Source organism: Falco naumanni, chromosome 3 (genome assembly GCF_017639655.2).
Source record: "Falco naumanni isolate bFalNau1 chromosome 3, bFalNau1.pat, whole genome shotgun sequence".
In the NCBI taxonomy this organism is placed as follows: Eukaryota; Metazoa; Chordata; class Aves; order Falconiformes; family Falconidae; genus Falco; species Falco naumanni.
In genome coordinates this window covers 66,024,747-66,050,546 of record NC_054056.1, presented here as the reverse complement: position 1 = coordinate 66,050,546, position 25,800 = coordinate 66,024,747, and the positions used below count along the sequence as shown (strand labels likewise).

The 25,800-nt window shown below is 40.5% G+C and overlaps 2 protein-coding genes across 3 annotated transcripts; both read right to left on the bottom strand.

The window, feature by feature from the left end:
• Window positions 1–1,747: 1,747 nt before the first annotated feature.
• Window positions 1,748–9,327, bottom strand: LOC121085552 (histamine H3 receptor-like). Its single transcript, XM_040588326.1, has 3 exons — window positions 8,720–9,327; window positions 5,310–5,476; window positions 1,748–3,610 (listed from the first exon to the last, which is right to left on the bottom strand). Exons 1-3 carry the CDS (start codon window positions 9,006–9,008, stop codon window positions 2,828–2,830), a joined length of 1,239 nt encoding a protein of 412 aa, XP_040444260.1. The 5' UTR covers window positions 9,009–9,327; the 3' UTR covers window positions 1,748–2,827.
• Window positions 9,328–11,581: 2,254 nt separating this feature from the next.
• Window positions 11,582–21,021, bottom strand: LOC121085549 (histamine H3 receptor-like). 2 transcript variants are annotated; one of them, XM_040588325.1, is made up of 4 exons: window positions 20,920–21,021; window positions 20,215–20,485; window positions 17,496–17,662; window positions 11,582–15,186 (listed from the first exon to the last, which is right to left on the bottom strand). In XM_040588325.1, exons 2-4 carry the CDS (start codon window positions 20,459–20,461, stop codon window positions 14,395–14,397), a joined length of 1,206 nt encoding a protein of 401 aa, XP_040444259.1. In that variant the 5' UTR covers window positions 20,462–20,485; window positions 20,920–21,021; the 3' UTR covers window positions 11,582–14,394. The 2 variants fall into 2 exon arrangements, with proteins under 2 accessions (XP_040444259.1, XP_040444258.1); XM_040588324.1 differs by lacking the exon at window positions 20,920–21,021 and having other exon boundaries at window positions 20,215–20,755.
• Window positions 21,022–25,800: the final 4,779 nt, after the last annotated feature.

Here is a 25,800-nt window from a genome sequence, read left to right as displayed (position 1 = left end):
ATTCCTCCTAAAAAGCATGACAGTTTATTCAACTTAGCTTTTGCTCTTAGACACACATCTGAATTTTGTTTATAAAAGCTTTTTCTTTACACATTTTCATAGCGATTTTCAAGTAAATTCTGCACTTCAAGGTAAAGTTTTACTCTGGTAATTTGAAACAGTTGTTTGTTTGGGGGATTTTTTTTTAATGTGTAAGAAAGTCAGGAACTTGCCTGGGCACTTTCAATTACCAAATGATGCCTATGTGAAAAGTCCCTTACGGTTCTGTCAATCCAAGGGAGAAGTGAAATTTGCAACTGACAGCAGTATCACTTTCCCCTCTAACCAGCGCCCTTAGTGATGCCTTTCATCAGCATGGACCCCATGACATGGCTTGTGGGACCTGCACTGACCATGAGCTCCGATCAGGTGTAAGGAGACTTTTATGTCATCAGCACTTAGGTCAGTAGTGCAGCTTAGTTGTGCAACTTCCACAGGGACTCATGGTCCACAAGAACCTTCTTGGACTAAACCTTCCCTCTGACAGTTCCCAATATTTCTGCTGCCTGGCTGAAGGATAAGGAGCACAATGTAGAGAGATCCTGTGTCTTTCTTTGCTGGAAATAACTTCTACATCAGGAGAATAAAAAAAAAACTAATCTAGCCCCTCACCTAAAACACTCCATTTTTCTTGCCCATCAGGTCTTTCTTCCTTCTCTCTCCTACCAACAATAGCTCACAGAGAGTAAGGGAGGCAAGTGCAACTAGATTCCCAACTTATTTCCCGGTGCAGTTGCAAAGGTTACCAGAAATAAGGCAGAGGTATTACTGAAATATCTGCCCACGCTCCCCAAACCAAGTTTACATCAAAAAGCACTGTCCAGTTACAGTAAGTATCTGTCAACTTCTAACAAGCCCAAATGGAGGCAGCATTACATGTTCCACTGCTCCTCAGAGGAGCTTAGAGTCTGCTCAGCATCTTGGTTCAACTACTTCAACTTGCTTTTCCTAGGCCTTGCACAGGGCACTGCTGCAGACTTCATGAGGTCTCAGGCTGTTTAAAAAGGAGTCCCTGTTGATGCCAGCGTTCAGCTGTTGTTCTGGCCTGTACCAACCAGTTCTGGCAGAGACCAGGCTGGTATGAGAAGCAAGCAAAAGATGGGAGCAAGGAAAAGGAAGAATAAAAAACCCATAACATGTCATAGATACAAGAGTATGTGTCCTTATCTACACAAGGCAATGAGTTAAATTTGTAGGTATCTTTTTGATAAGCTAACCAGAATGAGATCTTTCACTCTCTATCGCTAACACTATCAAAAGCATGTCTTATAAAGCATTAAGGAGCTATTTGCTCTTAAAGCTGACACAAAAGTATTTGTTTGCACATGTTCAACATTACTGACTCTACAGGTTGAATGACAAAAGCTTTGCAGGGTAAAGCTGATACACGCTGCGCTTAAAGAAAACAGATGGGTGTAGTGGACTTCTGTGTTTTGTGTCCTGACCTGCTTTGCATATATCTGTTGAACTTTAGCAGCAATTACAAGCCCAACTCATCGGCCAAGATCCTATAATGCTAGGTGCTGTTTAGGCATCACCTAAAAAGATTGCATCTAGTTTAAATAACAAACCAGAAGTGCATTCAGAGAAAACTGGAGAGGAGGTAGAAAAGCCAATATGCTTTTGTAAACCTCCCAGTTACACCATAGGTTTCAGAAGTTTACATTTTAGATTCTGCTAGTCCAAAAAGAAATGTGTCAGGAAAAAAAAAATCAAAGGAAATTATGATGGGCTAGAGTCTGTAGAAGGAAAGAACTTTTCACCTCAACAGCTCAGTATGACAGTGCAACAAGAACAGGTTGGGTTAGAAAATTATCTGGTCTGTCTGGAGACGATGCCAACAGAAGTACTTCTTCTGGCTGTATTTGTCATAATGCAGTTTATCATTAGTGATTAGACAGTCAAATAAGGGCTGTGTCCCTGGCCATCATTCTCCTGACACTGAACTCACATTTATGTTTCCATCTGCCTGTTCAAGAACAAGCCTTCTTCCTCAGCACTTCATACCTGAATCTTGGGCAAGTTTATTCCCAAAAGGCTGACTACCCATCAGTGTTTCCTAACATTTAAAAAACTTTAAAAATATCAAAATTGAGATTCTTCCCGCTAAGTGTTTTTTTCTTAAAAGTTACATATTCCTTTCACATATTCTTTGCATTATGTTATTTTCTGTTCATATGTTGTGTCCCATAATTAACATCTTCAGCAGAGAACACCTTCACTTGAGTTTTAAAAATAGTCCCTGTATTCCCCTGATGTCTGAACATCCTTGGTGAAAGGAAGTAATCCTGCTATGTGCCTGACAATGAAAGTCATAGCTTAACTGGATGTTTTATGATAAGGAAAAAAATTCTTCTGAATGTACTACAAACTATTCAAAAGAAACACAATAGAGAAGATAATAATTTTAGAATACTATTGACCTTATGGCAAATACCCACCTTTACTGTATTTTTAACTACTACCACTCATGAACATAAATGTAAGTTGTACTGCAATTGACGATTGTATCTTCAACAACCAGAATGAAGATAATGTGGATTGACTGCTAGGGAAAGACAGACAGAGGGAATATCCCTTAACTGGCCCATTGAAATAGCTGGAAAAAAGTACACAAAATTGAGCCTGCATGTCTGTCTGAAGGAGGACATATTTCATGAAGGCTTATCTAGGTTTTCTAACCAAACTAATTTCCTTGAAGAGACTAATTCTGATTTCAAACTGTGGCTATTTACATCCTCATCCAGCTCCTCTTGAGTCTTTTTTTTTTTTTTTTTTGTTTTTCCTTCTAAAAAGAACCTAATCTCAATGTTGCAAACTTTTTGGGACATAATATATTCATGAAAGCCATTCGAAATTTAACATGACAGAGAGGGTAGAGAAATGGGTTCAGAGAGGAATTGATCCACAAAAGCCAAAAGGTTGTTTCATACAAGGAGCTATGGATGCACTTCCCTTGGCAGGCCCCACGAATAATCATCAGTAAAGTGTACGGGGCCCAGCAAACGGCAAACACACACACAATTATGGCAAGCGACTTTGCTATTTTCTTGTCCTGCTGCAGTTTTGACCCAGTTCTTGAACGGAAAGAAACAGAAAAGTCCTTTTTGAGAGCTGTGGGGCTGGTTTGTGTTGGAGATGGGCAGTTAGCCGTCACTGCTGGTCTCCACGACCTTCTTAATGACGAAACACTGTCCTCTGCTTCTGACTGAGACGATGCTTCTGGCCTTGGCAAGAAGCAAAATCTCCAGGACAAGCTGCTGCTCCTTGGAGGCTCGCAGTCCTGCGTGCTGCCATGCCGCTGGCGCCTCTGGATGCTGTGGAAGATGTGCACGTTGAAGTAGGTCACCGAGAGCAGCGGCACAAAGAACTCCAGGGTGGACGCGCACAAGAGAAAGTACCAGTTGTCAAAGAACTCGGCGTAGCACTGATCCGGCGCTACCACGCTGTGTCCGGCCACGTGCTCCCAAAAGAGGATCGCTGGGCAGTAGAGAAGGAAGGCAAAGACCCAGGTGGCCACCATCTTGATGACAGGGTTGGACGTTATTCCCTGCCGGGCTCTGTAAGATACCTGCGAAGGAATAAAAGAAGGTGGTCAGACGTGTAGATAAGTTTTAGAACCAAGAAAAGCAGCAGGAGAGGAACTCATCAGAATGCTGGTAATTTAGAGCTGCAAATACGCAGATCGGCTGAAGCTCATCCAAGTATGTTTAATTCATCGGTGTTGGCATAACATAGGGGTGTCTCTCTATAGGCTAATGTAACTGTGCTAGGGTCCTGGTCCAGGTGATGAAATGTGATCATCCATCAGTACCTATAATTTGGTATGCCCTGTTGGAGACACCTGTGGTCCTGAAGTGCCAGAATAATTAACATTGTATAGTTGTTCAGAGCATGACTCTCATTCAATGACAACTGCATTGCTTTTTACAGCATTTTACAAGTAGGACTATATGCCTCACAGTGGTCAACAGAAAATGTGTCACATATTTAACACCCCCCTTTGGGAACATTATTTATTGCATACTTCATGAGGAGGTAGGAATAGATTCCAGGTCTGCAATGCAGCCTTTAGCTGATGAAACCACAAAATCATCCCTTTTCCCCCCACTACAGGGCCAGTACGTATCTTCCACTACATGTGGCAGAACAGACAAATACATAGTATCTCACATCCTGCTCCATCCCTTTCATGGGATGACAGGGTGAACATGTAATTCTGGGAGCTTAGACATCCAACTGAAAAAACAAAAGGTTGAGTTAATGTCATTAAGGACTATCATACAAATGTCCATAGGTCTTAATTAATTTGTGCTCTGAATTTTGTGCTTTGTAAATACCGAATCTTTCACTTTCCAGTGTAATATTTCTTACATATGATATGTTTTGGTGTTTGATTGCCCAGAATTTTTCCTTAAAATGAAACAAAATAACATAGAATAGTAAAATGTAATAAAAAGGTGACTATTAGAAGAAAAAATAACTATAATTAACAAAAACAAAATTTAAATTATTTCATACAACATTATGTTGACACTCTCATACATCACCAAGGAGTAGGAATGTTTAGCTCTCCCTGACATTTCCCTGCCACTCAAGCTAACTGTGTGGCTAGTAAGAAATGCTGGCCTCCATCCTTAGCATGAACCAAGAGATAAAGTACACATATGGTGTGTGGGATGCTCTGCAGAAAGCAGAGACGTAAGTGTATCTGAAGTTTGGGGTTCTGTTCCAGGCCCTGAGAGGAGTTTATTGCCACATGTCCACAGACAGTCGCTGCAGTCTGCTTCTTGTCCTACTCTCTGCCCTGTTTGTTCTTGCTCCCAATCTTCTCCAGGACCATTCAGGACCATGTTTCAGGTCACTACCCTAACCCCACTGCCTTTTGCTTCCATGCCTGATTTGAGGTCCAAACCCAAATCCAGCTTATTTTGAATTTCCTCTTTCCTTGGCCCCTTTTTACCAGTCTCCTGCCTTACCCTTTTCACCCCTCATCCTCCTTTCCCTCAAGCAGTAGCACAACAGCAACCTGCAGCAGCAGTCGTGAGAACAGCCCTGTTTGACCGGCTCTGGGCTGGAGCATGCTCAGTGCAGGATACTCACCACATCTAGCTGCAAATATCTAATAATTTCCACATACCAGCATATTTTTGAGGGCTATTATCTCAATTAAATTTGGGCTTTTACTCACCAACATGGGAACGGTTGGTGAATATAACCCTCCAATGATCTTGCAACAAAATCAGAGAAGCTATAAACAGGGTACTTACAGCTTTAGTAACGGAGAGGAAACGGTCATAGCTGATAAGAACAATGTTAAACACTGAAGCTGTGCACAGGAGATAGTCCATAACTAGCCAGAGCTTGCACAGGCCTCTTCCCAAGTGCCATTTCCCTGTCAGGCTGTAAGGGATGTAGAGAGGCATGCAGAACACACCTATGGAAAGCAACCACAAAGACACCATATGGTTCATATAGATTGCTAACGGTACTCCTGGAAGCAGAGAGAGACACTATTCTGGTACTTGGCAAAAAAAAAAAATATATATATATTAAGGTGAATATGTAATTTATGTACAGAATTCTTACATTCTCATGAAATCTGACAGTGACTTTATGTATTAAATCTTAGTGAATTTATATATACTGATTGTTGGGAATAAGTTCAAGGTAAATCAGCAAAGAACGATCTGCTGAGGAAGAAAACTGCAGTCTAACCAACTTAAGAGTCTCTAAAGGTATATGACCAGTGCTGCAGCATATTTGCACTGTGGATGCACTTTAACATGTAACCTCATCACTGTATACTCTAGTTTTTTATCTGTGTTAGAATTTCCCCCAAAACACATCTACAGATGTTGCTAATGTCGGTTATTATTGTGAGATCGGTTAGTGTGTGTAAGCTAGAGGCAAAAAGTTGGACAGTGTCATGGTTTAACCCCAGCCAGCAACTCAGTACCACGCAGCTGCTGGAAAAAGGTAAAACCCGTGGATTGAGATAAGAACTGTTTAATAACTGAAAAAAAGTAAAATATAATACTACTAGTAATGAAAGTAATGAAAAGAGAGATAAAAAATAGAGAAAGGGGAATAAAACTTAATAACAAAACCCCAAGCGATTGTACAATTCAATTGCTCATTACCCACTGACTGATGCCAGGCCAGTCCTCAAGCACCGATCTGCCCCCCTGGCCAACTTTCCCGGTATACACATATATGAGTACACTGAACCATGTATACTGAGCATGACATCATATGGTATGGGATATTGGGGTTGGGGTGAGCTGCCCTGGCTGTGTCCCCTCCCAGCTTGTGTGCCCCTCCAGCCCTCTCGCTGGCAGGGCCTGAGAAACTGAGAAGTCCTGGACTTCATATAAATACTACTTAGCAACAGCTAAAAGCAATTGACATTATTCTCATACTAAATCCCAAACACAGCATTGTACCAGCTACTAGGAAAAAAAAAATAACTCTATCCCAGCCAAAACCAGGACAGACACCCTGCATGGTGTCTGGAAACATCTTGTACCAGTGTCAGAGCAGACACAGCAGAGGTACGAAACCCTCTCCCCTTCCCCGGCTGTTTTAATCTCATGTTTGTTCTCCAGCTGAGATTAACTCCAGAACTATATTTTGGTTTGTTATGTTTGGTTTTTTGTCAAAAAGGACTTCCACTGAAGTACTTTTATAAGAAAGTCATGTTTGTGGTTTATTTTTAAGCCAGCAACTTCTTCATTTTACCACTAATATGGTTTCAAAGGTATGGTGCAATATCTGATACTACATTCCTGAAAATGCTGATCTATGAGAGACAAACAGAAAACTACATGCAGCTTCAAGATCCATTTTAAACTCCTCAGATTATTCTTTTCTTAATACGTCCATCAAGATCTTAGAAGTTACTAAGCATATCCAGGCTGATACGGCCCACTGACAATAAATCTCTGGGCAATGCACTGACGGTCTTGTCAACAGGGAAAAGCATACAGAACCTTCAATACTGATGGCTTGTTTTAACATACACCTTAAATACAGGCGACATCCTTTTGTACAAAGTACTCATTTTTCATAGTCGCCGGTGACAGCTACTGCTCTTATCAACTTCAACGGGATCGATGTTTGGCACCATGTCAAAAAGTAATGACTGCTTTTAGCTATGAATACAGATGCAAAAACCAGGTTTTAAGCATTTATATTTGCAACTATTCTCATTTTTCCTAATCAGTGGATGCAAAAGACACAATTCACATGCCTGGAAAGATGACAACCTTCTAAGAAATTTAAAAAATACCACAGCAGCTTCAGAAAATAAAGCATTTTCTGACTGATCCCAGAGGCAGTGTCTTAGATTTATATGGTCTATAGGCCAGCATAACACCCATACCAATCATTTCCTCTTGGTGAATTTAAGACTCTATAAGGCACCAGCCAGAAACAAGAACTGATGGAGAAGGTAGACATTTAAATCTCTTGAGTAAACTGTAAGATAACTAGGAGAAACATTCTTTTGCAGAAGTCCTGTGCAATGCAATGGCAGCTCTAGCAAATTGCCTGCCTGAAGCAGGAAAGCAAGGCTCCAGCACACGTATCGTTTGGTTTCTGCCCCGTGGAGTGAGCCCAAGAATTAGGCACACAGGTTATAAATTACATAAATGGAGGGAAATCTTTAAAACTAAACTAATGCACTTCACTACACAGCACTGACAAAGGAATAGCAGTTAGCAGGGACAGTATTGCCAGAAGTGGAGTAGGTCGATGAGTGCTATTTTCCTCCACGTGATTCACTGGTTTCCGTGACTGTCCTGAAACGAAAGCCCTTGGGTGCAGAAATACCTCCTTGCTAGCCTCAAGTCAAGATGTTTGCTGGAACATCTGCCACAAGATCGTGGTTTTGTCAGGCTTTCTCTGATGCACTGGCTGTTTCCCTGGCCTGAACCCTGATGGAGTGCTGCACAAGGCAGTCAGGCTTGTAACCTCCTTGCCTGACACCAGCCACCAGGACTGGACCCATGGCACCTCCAGGCACCAGCTCTCCTGGACTTTTACAATGGCACTGGAAAGAGGGGACTAATTAGGAAAATAGATGGAAGATGCCAGCAGGCTGTTACTAGCATCAAACAATCCATTTGATCTATAACCTGCATTGAGCTGAAGGCAGTAAAAAGTCATAGTGGTAAAATGTTTTGTCATAGTGTAATACCCTGTGTGGAGAAGTTATTAATTTACCTGGACATGCCACAGATAGCTGAATAAGAACAGTTACACTGTCAAATATAAGGATGTTCTGAAGTGTGAGATGAACAATCTTACAGGAGGAGCAAAGGTAAATCATAAACTTTAGCAAACAACCTCTTCCCTTCGATTGGTACTCACATACAGTAAATTGCTCATTTTTCCTGAAACAACATTAGAAGTATTTATGTGGAAAAGGAGGCATTTATCATTATAACTCATAACAGATATGTATACATATATCAGTTATAATCTTCATTGTAACACACTTTGTGACATCATAGGCTGCTAAAACACTTCATGCAGCTTCCACCATTCCTTACTCTTCCCCTAGACACACGGCCAGGAAACAGTTCTCTTAGAAGAAACCACCCAGAAAATCAACCCCGTTGCTTCTCCTAAGATTCCAAGGAAACCAAGAGGACATGCCTCCACAGCCGTGACTTACCCACTGCAAAGTCAGAAATGGCAAGATTGAGGAAGAAATAGTTACTCCGGTGCCTGAGGTTCCTGTCCATGATGAAAGCAAGGATCACCAGGATGTTCCCAAGGATGGTGACCAGAGCTAGCAACACCATGAGGAAAGCCAGCAGCACCAACACACCCAGCGAAAACTCGGAGCTCGGGGGCTGTGTGGGCAAAGTCACGTTACAGCTGCCCGCTGTGTGCGGGGTTTCGGCGCTGCTGTTGTGCATGTTGCGTATCCAGGTCAGCTCAGCCTGAGGAGAAAGTTGCATCTGGCAGAGTTATCCAAAAGGCTGAGACAAGTCTATTCGTAGGCTGGGCTGAATATTGACACATCCAAAAAAATTCACAGTATCCAAATAACAGAGCACAAGTTTCCAGGGCCTGAAGTCTTTAATGTTCTTTGATCTGAATGCACCTATTGGCCTGAAAACAAAATCTATAAAATGACACCGCATAAGCAGCAGCAAGTGCACACTTCAACATAAATTATCTGTTTGTCTCCTGAATGCTGATCCTTATCTATTGAGGTCAGAAAAGTTAGTCTGAAAACAACTCTTCTAACAGTCAAGCACTTTGCATTGTGTAAGCATTTTTACACATTGAATTCTGCTGAAGCTAAAAACAGATCTCATTTTCACTTCCCCAGTGGTCAACAGGATTTAAATTATTACAATTCTATTTCTCTTACAGTGAAATATAGGCATTGTTGCACTTGCTGCTATACCACTTACTAAATTTTACAGTTAAGAGCAGATGTGTATTTCTTAATGCTGCTGGTCACAGAGCATTTTAAATTGATATGCACAGCAGAAGCATCACCAATACATTTTCAGCTCATCCTAATCAAGCAAGTCCAGCCTTAGGCACAGCAAACCAAATACTTGGACTTCAGAGGACTTTACAAGCGTGGCCCATCTAATCCTCCACTTCCCAAGTAATTCCAGGTAAGCTTCCACTCCACAAAGTGCCAAACCCATAGCCTTTTGCAGGGCTGAGAAGGTATATCCCTTCCTCATCACAATTTCATTTATTTTTGGTAAGAGTGCACAGAATTTGGCAGGCCCTGGCTGTGACTCATGCCTGCAGCTCACCAGCTCCGTAACACCACAGCACACCCCACAACCAGCTTTTTGGACTGCAGCCACAGTGACAGGTGCTTGAGAAGATGTAGGGCAAGAAACAAAGCAAGAGAGGGTGGACAAGATGTGCGGAGGAGAGGCTGCAGTGCTCTGATCCTGACTTAGAGAACAAAGGGAAATACATCATAAAGAGTAATTAAAGCAAAAGGTATGGGGCAACAGGAACAGAAGAGACCTCAGGAATGATAAAATGTGGCAAACAGGCAGCTGCCTCAGGTGCACATGCACAAATGCAGCTGAGGAAACACCCAGGAGGAGCTAGAGCTCCTTGCGCAGTCATAAAGCCAGTGATATGGGTGACAGAGTGGCAGGAGTGTGTTGCAGAGCAGCCAGATCAGGGTGAGGGAGATGAAGTAGTCATCTTTAAGCAAGTCAAGGAAGCCTCTGGATCATAGACCCTGTTTCTAGTGTAGGACTTCCGTGTTCATGACATCTGCTGGAAGGGCAGCGTGGCAGGTACAAGCAGTCAACAATCCCTGCAGAGTGTCAGGGAGAACTTTCTGACACAAGTACTGAATGGGCTGGCAGGGGCAACACACAGCTCCATCAGCCCTTCGCTGGTGAAGAGGAGCTGGTTAGGTATGTGTAACCTATGGCAGCCTTGGCTGTAGTGACTATGAGTTAGTGGGGTTTAAGATCCTAAAGGGGGTGAGGATGGAGAGTAGCAGTACAGACCGCGGACTTCAGGTGAGCAGGCTTTGGCTTATTCAGGAAAGTGGTAGGTGGGTTCCCATGGGAAGCAGGTCTGAGAGCAAATGAGCTCAGGGAACCTGCAGACCTGTAAGGACAGCAGTCTCTATGCACAAGAAAAGCCCATTCCAATTTTCAAGAAAACAAGTAGATATATGAGGACACTGGCTAACCAGGGAAGCTACAATGCAAAAAGGCAGTGTGGAGGAGTTTGAAAAAGGGACAGGCTACAAAGGAGGAATTTAGAAATGTTGTCTGACCGCATAAGGATGATGTTAAGAAAACCAAAGGTCACCTACAACTGATGCCCGTAAAGGACACAAGAACAACGTGAAGAACTTCATCCACCCCGTTAACAGTAAAATGCTGAACAAGAAAAATGTAGGCACTCTGCTAAATGGGGCTGGTGATCCAGTGACAGCAGTTGTGGACAAGGTACCCAGTGCTTTCTTTGCTTTATTCTTCACTAACTAGGTCTCCCTTTCCTCTGTGCTTAGTGAATGAGTTAAAGGAGGAGACCTGTCAAGAGCAGGTGAGAATAAGGCAGAGATTACTTCAGAGGACTTGACCTATAAAAGTCCATGGGACCCAATGGCCTGCACCCAAGGCTGCTGAGAGAATCAGCTACCGTTCTTGCAAGGCTCTTCTCTTTGAAAGGTCATGGGCATGAAGGGAGGTTCCCAACAACAGAAGAAAGGCAAAAGTTAAAACCATCTTCAAATGATGCCACAAGGGCAAAAGGTCTTTCTCTCTTTGGTCCCTAGGAAAATAATGGAGCAAGTCCTCTTGGAAGCCTCTTGTGAGAATTTGAGGGAGGAAAAGGTGAGTGGAAACAGTCAGCATGGGTTTATCCAGGATAAATCATGCCTGAGCAATGATTGCCTTCTTTGGTAAAGTGACTAGATCAGTGGACAAGGGGAGAGTATTAATTTTCTTTTTAAAATTAGGGAATAAATCAAATGTTGAAATTTTAATCATAGGCCTTCATGGGGCTGAGGGAGGAATCTATGTGCTCTCTCCTTCCTTCCTGTGGAGGAAAACCAGAGCCTAACATAAAGGAGACAGACATTAGGAGAATCATTAGGGTCACATATTTGTCTCAGAAACAAACAAATGATAACAAAATTTCTGCCAACATTTATGTTTTATTTGGGTGCTTGGTTTTTTGGGTTTTTTTAAGACCTCAGAGGGTCAGGTTAGAAAAATACTGCTGTGGTTTGAGTTGAACCTAACTGTCACCCTGTATTTACAAGACCTATTGGATGTCTGCAAAGGCAGAAGAAAATTCAAGGACATGAAATGGTGAAATGGATGAGTGAGTGGACAGAGAGACTTGGATTGGAAATTGCTTTGGCAAGCAAATTCCATGTGTCAGTGCATGAAAAGTATGCCCAAGAACAAATGCTGAACAAGCATCTTACCATAACCCTGCAAAATGTCCAACAGAGGGAAGACTTAGGATGCCACTTGAACAAGACAGCTTTAATGCTGTGAGCACAGCAACTGAGTGCTTGACTTATCCTGGGAGCATTAAGCAAAACTTTCAACAATTAGAAAAATACAATGTAAAGTTCTTCAAATGTACAAGAGTGGTGTGACAAAACCGTTTGAACACTGTCTGTGTGATATAGAACATCAAAAACATTGATCTCTAGTAGCTTCGCTATGCAGTTTCAAACTTGCTGCACATTGTGCTCTGTGACAAACGCCCTGACAAACTAGTTTTCCAGCACTGCAAAATGTGGATACAGTTTACCTAGTCAATTTTGTAGGGCACTTTCCCAAAGTAAACACCACACTCTTTAATCATAAAATGCAAACTTGATTTTTACACTAGAAGTGTGGGGATAGAAAAGCAGACAACTCACATACTTCTCCATTTGGGGCCCACCTTCAGCTTCCCTGTTTAACAGATGTTTATTCAGTACACCAGCTATTCTGTAAATGTTTTAAATGTGCACGTGTGTTTGGGTTTTTTAAGCCTCACAGAAAAACAAACCCCACAAAATCTATGCCAGCACCTCAGCTGTGCTGAATCAATGACCTCCTCCTGAAGCTGTATCTTTCTTAGCAATGAGGCTCACAATGCCTAACACTATCCGTGTGAGGCAAGGAAGCGTAACAAGAATGAATGGTCTAAGATAATCTTCCAGCAGTGTGAAAACTGGCAAGAGAAGCATTCCGTTCCAGACCTCTGAACAGAATAGCATTTTAGCTCCTCAAAGCCATCAACTTTTATGCTATGATTAAGCTGCTTACATGCATTTGAAATGTGCTTGCAATGGAGTACTCTGCTTTTGCAACACTTCCACAGCCAATTTCAAATTAGATTAAAAGTACTATATAAATTGACTATTGCTCTTCATTGTTCTGTGCATTAGATTTCTCTTCCCATATTTCATACATTTCTACATATAAAGAGGAAAAAAAGATGTAAAAGGAGAGGAAAAAATGTTTAACCAGCGACTCTTACTTACCCATCCATGAAAGCTTTCTGGGCGAGTTGCAACACACAACACAAGGTAAGAAAGTTTAGTACATGGAATGGGTTATAATCAAGCTCCATTGCCTTCTCCAACGTATCTACCCACTGCTTTCAGCCCTGCATATTCAACTGCTTTGTTTTTTAAAAGCTGCTTAAGACACCTCTGTGTCAACTTTCAGACCTCTGTGAATCCCATTCTCAAGCAGTGAATATGGCCCCTCTTCAGTGATAGAAAACATCTAGCTTGATACTGGTTCAGTGGCAGAGAAAATCCATATAATGTCACAGTAATGGGACACAAAGAACTGATCTAGTGTATAAATCACTCTGTCAGTTCAAATTTGTTCCAGACGTTTTGATGGAATATCTTTGCACTTGCAAAGCTTTACACCTGAGAGGGTATTGTTTATTCTCGCACAGCCAGCCAAAATCATAAATCCAGTATGAACTCTGTATTGCTTGCCCTGCTAATTCAAAAGGAATGTGATCAGGTGCCCAAGCCCAGCCTACCTTTTAGGAAATCAAATACTGCACAGATCTGGCATTAAACATCATTTAAGCATGACCAAAGAGGCAGCCACTGTCAGGAGAAAAGACAGCACTGGTGAAAAGAGTAACAAGCATTTATGCCTGTGACAATTTTGATAAACAATCTTGAAATTCCTTTACCATGGAAACTTTCTTCCTCTGTAAATCAACCAGAATTACTAACAATGTGTACTGCATCCTGCAACACCAGATATGAACTATATTAAAATTGGAAAAGGACAGATACGCCAGATTAGGCAATCCATTCACTTGCATATTGCTCACTGTGGGAATTATGACTACAGGACACTATCTTGTCTCCATAATGTTTTTTAAAATGAAATTGTACTGCTCCTTTCAAAAACAGAGCAGAACTTCTTCTTGACTGATAGCTTTACTTTCACAAATAGGACATAAATTTATTTTAACACATACAAACAGGAATCTCGCTCCAATGAACCTCTATGGTGACATCTATAGAAGAGTTCTTTCACAGTACCAGCTTTATATAAAAAAAAAGTTAAAAACAAACAAACAAAAAGATACCTCAAACCCACAAACCAAGAAGAACATCCAGCAAAGTTTGTTATTCTTTTCATTGCACTAGATGGTGTTTAGCCTGGCATTGTATCAGCAAAAACAAAACCAAGATCCTGAAAACTAGCAAAATCAGGCAAATACATACCTCTGCTGCTCTCTTAACTAATGCCATTACTAAACAAAAGTTTTTTCTCTATTTCTATTGAAGATACATATGAAAAATTAGCACTAAAGAGGAGAGGAACCTTATCTGTAAGTTAATTTATTTTAACTCTAAAAAAAAGATGTGTTGCATGATCTCAATGTTGCAAACTTTTTGGGACATAATATTTTCATGAAAGCCATTCGAAACCTCATATGACAGAGAGGGTAGAGAAATGGGTTCAGAGAGGAATTGATCCACAAAAGCCAAAAGGTTGTTTCATACAAGGAGCTATGGATGCACTTCCCTTGGCAGGCCCCACGAATAATCATCAGTAAAGTGTACGGGGCCCAGCAAACGGCAAACACACACACAATTATGGCAAGCGACTTTGCTATTTTCTTGTCCTGCTGCAGTTTTGACCCAGTTCTTGAACGGAAAGAAACAGAAAAGTCCTTTTTGAGAGCTGTGGGGCTGGTTTGTGTTGGAGATGGGCAGTTAGCCGTCACTGCTGGTCTCCATGACCTTCTTAATGATGAAACACTGTCCTCTGCTTCCGACTGAGACGATGCTTCTGGCCTTAGCAGGAAGCAAAATCTCCAGGACAAGCTGCTGCTCCTTGGAGGCTCGCAGTCCTGCGTGCTGCCGTGCCGCTGGCGCCTCTGGATGCTGTGGAAGATGTGCACGTTGAAGTAGGTCACCGAGAGCAGCGGCACAAAGAACTCCAGGGTGGACGCGCACAAGAGAAAGTACCAGTTGTCAAAGAACTCGGCGTAGCACTGATCCGGCGCTACCACGCTGTGTCCGGCCACGTGCTCCCAAAAGAGGATCGCTGGGCAGTAGAGAAGGAAGGCAAAGACCCAGGTGGCCACCATCTTGATGACAGGGTTGGACGTTATTCCCTGCCGGGCTCTGTAAGATACCTGCGAAGGAAAAGAACATGTCACATATTCAAGACATTTTGGAACAACTACCTCAAAAAAACATAGGCAAGTCAAATACAATATGTTTTCTGTAATTCCCCAGACACCTAAAACATCTTCACTTGTATAAGGTCCTGAAAAATTCTGTTAGCATTGCTCATCAAATACAGTAGCTCTGTGATTGATTTTAATACTTGGGATTGGAAAGGAGCAGAAATTATGATGGCCAAACTACTGATTGGCTTCCAGGTGTGAAAGGACATGGCTTGTTTTCACCACCACCACAGTAAGGCAGCGGTAAGGAATCAATTTATGATTCATGAAATGCCCAGGCTCAGAGCAGAGTGAAAGCGGCTGGGGCACTCCCTTCCTGCACAGGCAAAAGCAGAAGCCTTCTATATTAGATGGGTCACCATGTGAGACTGCAAACACTAGACAATGTCATTTTCAATACTGTTTCCCCTTGCTATAGCAGAAAATTCTATCTCACACATGCTTTAACATCCCTTACTTTATTGAAACATTGTTTTAACACTCACTTTACCTTGTAAACAGCTCATTGCATTACTGCAAACCTTAACGTTTTTACATCTACCCAGACTACATTAATTTATTTTACTCTCTAGCCATAAATACCTCTTTGAAAAAAATATTAAGAATTAAATCATGTCATGTAAAGTTAGGAAATTCGAGGTTTTAAAAAGTCCTTAAAATAGCCCAGCCAGTATGTGCAATGCATACTTCTAGCTCTTCATCCCCTGCATCTTTCAGAGCACAAGATGATCAGTTAATGAGAAGCTGGACAATTTTGTTCAACATTTGTCATCCCAGGCTTTACTCAGACCCAGAACCACTACCTTCCTCATCAGCTTCCTAGGCTGTTCATTAGCATAGCATCTGTATGCTATACAAATATTAATGAATGGTATCTTCACAGCCACATAGGACCCGATGGACTAGTAACAGAGCAGGAGTGCAGCGTTACACACATTATTTTAGATTCTCTTGTCTTAAACACCTATAGCCTGAAGATTCAGACTCCTCTACATCTTAAAGCATCCTACTGGGTGAGAGTACAGCTCCAGTTCTGCAATAATCAATTTGCAGCCCTTTGCAAGACCACAAGCATCTCAATTTAGTAGCAGAAAACAGGAAGCTCAGGACAGCTTCACAAATATTTATGTCTGAAATGGCCCCTGGCCACAGGCTAGGTTTTCAGCAGAGGCAGATGTGGATCCATGAAGTCCATGAAGAAGCATGATCTCTTTTCTTTGGATAACAGCCCTATGTTACACACTCCTGGACACGCTCTATCCTAATTACCTAAAGGAGAAAACCAGAATGTGATCACATAAACAAAGACCATCAATAATGCACAAGAATGCGGAGTTCAGCTGGGTTGCAGAGGCTCTTTTAATTTACATTTTTCACATTCTGATCTCTGCAAGTTTATTAATATTTTTCAATATTATTATTTCTTAAATACAGGCATTTTCATACTTTATCATTTAGCTTTAAAAAAAACCAACAGCAACAAGCAAGCACAACATGAGAAAGAGATTAGGCATTGTATCAGCACTTTCAAAATAAGAACCTCCCAATCTAACACAGCCTATGTCGCTTGAGCTAGAAGACTCATCAAAACCAAAGGATGTTGATGGTCTTTCACCTGGACGAAACACCAGGTAGAGCTCAGAAATGGTGAGTGACAATATTTACCACTGGATTTCTCAGATATCTTCTGAAGCAGAAGAATGATAATACTCAAGGAACACCTCTTCCATCTCTGTATACTTTGATTCAGTCTTTTTTCTGCTTTGAGGGATTAGTTGCCCCCCAGTTGCCCGTTGGCAGCACATGGTAGCACCCCCTATGTTAACACAGATCCTCATCTGATCTTCAGTCAGTCCAGCCCACATCTCTCTCCATACCCTCTACTCCTTCTAAAATTTATCCCAAACCTAAGCATATCCTTGACTCAACCTAGTTTTTGTTACCACTCTTCTAATGACCAAAACTCAAGTTCTCCACATTCTTGCTGCCCTTTTTGAACCTGGACTTTCCCACCTTCTCTGTAATGTAATCAATTTCTAATCCAGGTGGCAGGAAGGAAACATGGAAATCATAGGCAAGGCATCGTCTTATCCTAAGTCCCAATGCAACATTGAAGCATCAATGTTTCTCCAGGAAAAAAAAATATGGTAGAGTAATGAAGGAGTATTTAGCTTCTAGTGCTAATCATGAACGCTCTGAGTTTTATAGAAATGTAAATATATATATAAAGCAATAATTAGAAATGTTCTTCTTACAGCTTTTGTAACTGACAGGAAACGGTCGTAGCTGATAAGGACGATGCTAAACACTGAAGCTGTGCACAGGAGATAGTCCATAACTAGCCAGAGCTTGCACAGGCCTCTTCCCAAGTGCCATTTCCCTGTCAGGGCATAAGGGATGTACAAAGGCATACAGAACGCACCTATGGAAATAAACCAGATGCACATGTCAGCCAGCACTGCAGGCAGTGCTCGTGAAAGCATAGAAACATTTCTGTGGTATCTGATAAAAGCACAATACTGACTAGAATTGCCATGTGGAAGGCTTGTATTCTCATGCAACCAATGAACACTTCACTACAAATTACCAGTGACATTCTTATAATCAGTACCTGGAAGGTGTACCATGTTTATTGTTTATCATCATTACTACTCCTGTTTATATCAACTCCTAAAGGAAGGAGCAGCTGACTTTACCTGCTGAAGTAAATACTGTTCTGTATTAACTACTGAAATTAAAACAAACAAAAAAAATCTTTTCCCCTGCTACTGTAATTTACTGACTGTTTTCTACAATAAATTGTCTAACTGCTATGCTTCTATCCTCTTAAAAGCATGACATGGTGTCCAAAAGTGCTCCAGAAGTAACTTTTATAGAAATACAATATGAATTTCAGACTAGTTTTTAAACTATATGATCAAAAGGCTGACAAAAGCTGAACAGTTAATTAAGTGTCTAACATTTCTTCTCATCATAATTCTTGATCATAACCACTTTTCAGTGGTGAGCTGATAGGGTATTAACTATGGGAACACACCAAGCAGTGGAAACAGACATGAGTGACCCACACCCATAGCTATCTAGATTTAGGCTGTTAAATCTAAATGTTGTGAAAGTGCCAATATAATCTCATTTTAATGAATTTCTAGGGGAGGCTGAAGAACTAGTGGTGTGGTTTGCTATGATGCAGAACTGCAGAGAACAGTGTCAGCGCCATAATGAAATGGAATTACTGCATCTGCAGAGCAACTAACGGTTCCTCTTTTGAGTAAAAATTTGTATTATCAATTTTAACATTCACAAGGGAGGAAAAAGAGTATCATTTCAACATTAGATTTACTTCATAATAGTGAGTACTCCTGTAACAGGTACTGAAGAGAATGTTGAGAGTTTCATTTCCCTAAAAATCTTACAATTCCTGTTATTCTCCTTCTACTAAGAAGAAATCTCTATTCAAATCCAGCTATAGGTCCAGAAGCACAGAGATAAAGCAAAAGTTGTTGAAGGTCAAAACGGGGTTGATTAGATATATTAAACGAATAAGCAAAGGCTCTGCAAGCATGAAAATGTGTGCTTTTATCAATTAGGATCAAGCAGAAATTAAATAGGTAATTTAGGTATACCCTGAATCTAAATTACGTAGCTACGGAAATACGAATCAGTTTGACTTTAAAGTATGCAAAGCTTTTAACCAAATTGAGAATGAAAACCTAGACATTCAAGTACACATAATATCACAAATCAAAAATTTGTGGAAGTTAAGTAATGCCAGGTAAGCTCTACTTCCTTCTTTGACAGAGGACATTGTTTACTTCTTACTTCTCAGCTAGATGCTGGTATTTGTTCAAGATGTGCTAGACTGTGAGCCAGATGACAGAACACCACTGTGTCCACTGGTTTTCTGTTGCCTGCTCTGTGTTTTTCCTGTGTATGTTAGCTGGACAGCAGGCAGCAAGAGCTCTGTGGCACAAGGCAGTTATAAGCTGGAAGACATTGAGTGTATGGGAGAAGGAATCAGAACATTATACAAGGGGATCTGGGCATCACAAGGACTGAACTATTAGTAGCTGTACCCCTAACAGAACTTCTGACAGTGGCAATAAATTTGAAGAAGAGTTTATTCTGTTCTTCTAGTATCCTTTTAAAATGTGTAGACAAAAAAAAAAAAAAAAAAAAGTAGAATAAAAACAATTTTAAAAGATTTTGTTGTGATGTGAGAAGTCAGAATATAGATTTACTGAAATAGTCACACCTGTTCAAAATCATCCTTCTGCATACTCAATAATTTAGCCAAGACTTTTACCAGAGACACTATACTTCACAGAATATTGCAATACATCAGTCTGCAATTGCACATCACAGTAGTTTGAATTGTACTTTTTCTCAGTACGTTTCAAGATAAGATGGGTCCCTATGTATAAATGTATAACATCAAACTTCTTAGAAACTATTTGATTTGTTATTTTTGTTTACCTATACAAACATATATTCTAAAGTATGACTCTAGACAGAGCAAGCACAGCAAAAATACTATTCATCACTATTTAGCTGCAAACTTCAGGTGATTATCTGTATTGTGTGAGAGCAAATTGAAATAAAAGATATCAACCATGTATGCAAGATCTGCCAGGTAATAAGTGCTGTATTTTATTTGACTATATAGACTTTAGTCGAGACTCTTTACAATCAACCACCATTCTTTGTTATTCCACATAGATTCACGCACAGTAGTATTTTCTCCTGAAGCACTAACATTAAACATTACCTGTTTACCTGATAAAGGATCTGTTTCTTTCTGAAAACTTATAGGCTGCTAAAACTCTTCATGCAGCTTCCACCGTTCCTTACTCTTCCCCTAGACACACAGCCAGGAAACAGTTCTCTTAGAAGAAACCACCCAGAAAAATCAACCCCGTTGCTTCTCCTAAGATTCCAAGGAAACCAAGAGGACATGCCTCCACAGCCGTGACTTACCCACTGCAAAGTCAGAAATGGCAAGATTGAGGAAGAAATAGTTACTCCGGTGCCTGAGGTTCCTGTCCATGATGAAAGCAAGGATCACCAGGATGTTCCCAAGGATGGTGACCAGAGCTAGCAACACCATGAGGAAAGCCAGCAGCACCAACACACCCAGCGAAAACTCGGAGCTCGGGGGCTGTGTGGGCAAAGTCACGTTACAGCTGCCCGCTGTGTGCGGGGTTTCGGCGCTGCTGTTGTGCATGTTGCGTATCCAGGTCAGCTCAGCCTGGGGAGAAAATTGCATCTGGTAGAGTTATCCAAAAGGCTGAGATTCAAAGGACCGTGTACGGAGCGAGCCAAAAACATTTAAAAAAAAAAAAAAAAATTAATCAGGAGGGGAAAAAGTTGAAAGGTTCTGATGCTAGATAAATCTAGTTTTCCTAAGATTTTTAAAATATGCATATCTCTAAAAGAATTACTAGTAAGAAATATGCAGGTTTTCAATTTCATATTTTAAAACACAGGGGTTTTATGCAACCTGATCCTTATCTGGGGAGGTCAGGAGGGCTGATTTGAGATTCTGTCTTGCTTTCCTCCCTCCCTCCCTCCCTCCAAGAAGTGTTTTGCTTACTAGCACTATGAATAACAACTTTTTTCTCATTTTTTTTTTAACCTTGTATATATCTTTATGAGAATTTAAACTACTTTCTAATCTCATACTTGTTATTTCAGCAAGTCTGTAGTCCCTCTCTATTATGTTATATCTTTTTGTTGACCACGAAAGGCACGGTCAACTTTCTTGTTGCTGCCGCTGTTCCTCTTTCCGCAGAACCTAGGGCTGAAAACTGCTATGCTGTAAGTAAGTAAAATACAGTTACTTACCAGAGCAGTTAACCAGTAACGATGCAACCCGAAGAGATCAGTTGCAAAACTGCCGTGGAAATTAGTTTCAAAACTTTTAGCAGCAGCCCCAGTGACACAGCATCAGCTGCTGCCATCCCAGAACCAAGGAATGAAATATTGACTCCCTGAACGTGAATGAGTGCTTGGCAATTAACTTTAATAGGACAAGGCTTTTCTTTCCATACTGGTGGGAGAAATTGTGCGTCTTCCACAAGTGCTTATATTTTGTATGAGTAATGAAACCACTTGCAGAGAGCTGTGAGTATTCCACAGTTGTAAAAATTCAATCATTTTTATTATGGGTTCTAAAAGCACTTTGGTGTCTAATTTTAGACCATTAAATTTGAAAAATGTTGGCTGTCTTGTTTGTTCTGTTGTGGGAACAAATTCATTAGCATTTGCCAAGTGCTTTTACTAAACGTTTGAATGGCAGCAGTACAAAAAATGCAAAAGTTTATTATCCATGCAAATATCTTCACAGCATGCATGTCCATTACAACATTACATTTAAGCTTTATTTCATTTCCAGGTAATGCTAGAAACGTAGAAAACACACTTCGGCAACAACTACTAAGTAGTACCACTAGACTTTCTTCTCCTAGCAATACTGAAGCTGATCTACATGAAGTTTTGGAGATCCACGCTCTTACGTGGTTGAAAAGAAAATCAAGTGGTAAGCAAATGTGAGGTCAAAGTAAGGGTTCAGACAAGTCTGTATTCTGTCTGTCTCAACTGCCTGTAGCCTAAGGAAGAGTGTAAGAACATGGGGAAAATACACTGCCGGTGTGCTCCTCCAGTGATTTGTGGCCCAAGGTGCCAATATGGTACCAGAAGTGACATTTGATCATTTTATTTCCACTTCATCTTCCAAACAGTCATCTTACCCCCAGAATTTCTGCTCCTGCAATTTTTTTTCATAATAAAAGACACTACAGGGCTCCTATAGGCCTCCAAGGAGGGTAACAGTCCTTGTGTTATTGCTACCCTGTATCCAAATCCATAGAAAGCAGGAAAATTGCCATGGATACTGCCAAATCATGGATCCTAGATAAACTGTTACCATGTCCCAGTTATACTTTTTTGTTCCTCATACCTAAGGCAAGCAGTCCTTTTTGACTGGTCTCACCTATCACGAGAGCAACAGATCATTCCTGTGCATTCAAAGTGACAATCCCTTGGAAAGAAGCACTGGACCTGGGGCAGCTCATACACACACACACGATACACCTGCTGCAAACCTTTGTCAGTGGGAGCTCAGAAACTGCACCAGATCATATATGCTAGAGAATAGTATGTAAAAGGTTTTCTTTTAGGCATGAGGCCTGCTCGCCCTCAGCCAGGGATGGGTTCTGGAATGGGTTTCTCCATCCCAGTGACATCCCTCCTTTTCAGCTGCAGAAGAAGGGGGAAGACCCAAGCTCTTAAGTATTCTTTTCTATGGGAAACTTTTGGATATACTTTTGATTCCTAGCTTGTCCCTGAATGGCCTAGCACCATTTCTACAGACTGGTGTCTATGGTGAATCAATGCACAGCCACCAGTGTCAGAAGAAAAGAATTTGTTAAAATTTCCCAACAGCCCCATGAGGACCAAAAGGCTTCAAAATTCATATAAAAGCAGAAAAATCAGATCAAAACTGTGTTCCAAAAGAATAGTTTTGTAAAAAACACACAAATTGACAAGCCATGAGGCTGAAAGCCACTGTTGGTAGCAAATGTAGTTTTAACTGGATCCTCTTAATAGCAAAACCCTTACTCAAGTGTTATACTTTTTTTTCTTCAGTGAGAATCTATGCTAAAATAATTAAAGCTACAGTGGCAGTTAAGTTACTGATGTCATTTGCAACTACTGCGCCTTAGCATGGTGCAATTACAGCTCTTTGCAGAAGTGAGTATAATGTTTTGGACCCTCTTCTTCTCCCTCAAGCTGCTCTACAAAGTTTAAATAGAAAGGTTCGCATCTTAACCCAAACTAGTCAGTGCTGAGGAACTGAATTAGAAGAATATTACTCCTCTTAAAAGAGGCTGCCCACACAATGTCTTCCAAGATACGATGACCACATCCTACATTCTCACTTCTGTAGCATGCAATAAATTGTTGAGGGTTTAGTACACGCATATAACAGCTGTGCTATACCTTGTTAAGGTAAGAAGAATCTAAGCAATTAAGTTAAAAAATACAATATCACTTTGAATTCCCTGCTTTTCTTTGATATTGTGTATTTATTGCTGCAAGAATTAAGACATCATCTTAAGTGCAATAAAGTTGAGCAGTTATAGAGCTCCCTGGGAACCTGGAATTTCTGAGCTCCACTTTTGGTCCAAGTGGACACCCCCACCCCCACCCACCTTGTGACTTTTCAATCTGTGACTTGATGTCTTTGTTTTAGTTTCTTCAGCAGCAAGAGGAAGGTAATGCTTAGCGAGCTTCTCAAAATCTGAAGGTAATTCTGCATTAATTAATAAAGTATTTCAGTGGAAAAGAATGAAAGATACGCACTCCAAAGTACCCTTAATCTATTAGTTAAGATAACTCACGTGGGAAGCAATGAAGCCAGATTTCACAGCCTCCAAAATCTAGCTGAAGACAGGATTCATCCTAGCTGAACACCCTACCCATATACTCTCCAGTCTCAAGAGGAGACTCAACAGCTTCACTGTTTCTCATGAGAAACAGCTGACCTTGCCAAATGGCTTAAATCCTAGGGTGCCTGCTAGGAGCATATAGCTACCTAATCCCTTTCCATCTCCCTCCCTCAACATTTCTTCTTGACGTTAACTTAGATCTAACTATGTTTCCCAAAATCTTAGGTACCTAACTTCCACACCATGCTTGGAAAGCCTGCAGGACACCTAAAAATATGGATGCTACACATGTGCCTTGTCAATATACATCCAAGATTACAGACATATTTTGCACAAGTCATGATGTCACGTAACTAATCTGTTCACATCCAGAACATAATCTACACCAGTCAGCAAGTTTTTTTAAAACATCAGTAGTGTAAGTGAAGTTTAATAGAAGATCCACTACATAAGCTTTTAGCAGATTTTTTTTGTGTGGCTGTAACTATGATTAAACCAGTCTAGAACACGTCTAGCTAGAAATATATCTGAAGTAGATAATAAACTGCTGATTTTCTGCTGATGCCAGGGCAGTATATGAACTGTTCAGTGATAACCCTATAAAAAGATGGAATTTTCATTCAAATAGACATGCTAGACAATAAACACATAGCACAGATTAATATACCAAAAAGATCCACAAGTAAATTTTCCAGCTTTCTCTTCCCTTTCTTCTTTCCAGATATTAAACAAACAGTAAAAGCACAACCCTGAATTACCTGCTTATTAAAGTGTTCAGACTTTATTATACTAATAAATTGCAATTTTAATAATTAATACTTTATTAATTAATAATTAAAAATTGCAATATTAATTATTTCTTAATGATTGCAATATTAATAAATTACAGTCCAGAATCACTACACTGCAATTAAGAAAGAGAATTATCTTCAATCTAAAAGTTAAGGGCAATAGATTTTAAAAACAAGTGACCTTTCGATATTCCAGCATGGAAGATTTCCAGATATATGATAGGACATTTAGACTAAATGTTCTGTCTCATCACCACTCTTGAAGAGAAGCTTTTAAGAATGACAGGAGCTCTTTTCCATGGCTCAATTGTCTTGAGTTCATTAAGGCTTTTCTATCTGAAGTCTGTTTTACAGAGAGACCACACGGCACTCTTTAGCAGGTGTTTTGCTATCAACATACCCTGATCACAGGCCAGATACAAACTCCAGCTCTTGAGCAACAAAGAAAAAGAAATCATTCTGATACTACCTTGCAGGAGACTGCAGTCCTGTAACAGCTAATCTGGTTTCAGACACACTCCTGATTCATTTCCAGAAGAATAAAGCAAAAACTGTAAAAGAAAGAGGTAAGACAGAGTGGCAGAAGTCACAATCTACCTTTTTCTGCTAGTGTTTGATTCTACACAGATACATTTTTATGACAGCCAACTGTACTTTAGATATGAATTAATGCTATAATCCTTTTCTTCTTATAATCAACTCTGTAACTTTTCCACAAGCAGGGGATATGTATGCAGTTTATATTGTCTTAAACAAATAAACAGTATTTCATAATAAAAACTGTTAAAACTGCTGCTTCAGTTTAACATCATATATTCTGTTTGGACATTATTTTTAAAGTTAGCGCTGTTGCAAGCCATTTTTGTAATCTCCCTTGCTGGATCCCACTTGCTAGTTCACATACACGTAATTTATTTAATGCAATCTGATTTCTCATTGGGTTGCATCATCAAGCTCTGGACTGAAGACCACTGGTGCTCCATTCTGATTCAGTTGTTTTTCAATACAGTTTTCTAGATCCTTATTTATAAATATTTAACTGGCAGTAAAATATTAAACCACCATAACTTACATCGATAAATAAGGTTATTACATTGTTTAGCAGTAGGAGTTTAGAATATCAGTGTTTATAATAATGCACTTATAGCAGTTGTGTCCCCAACTTACTCAAAGGCAAAAGCTGTCCCACCCTTGTTACCTGGTAGGGGAGGAAGCTGTGCGCAATCTAAAGCAGATCTGTCAGCACACTTCAGATAACAGAGTGCAAAAATTCATTCCTTTCCCACCGTCACGGGGCCTTTTTCTGCTTAACTTCATTTCAC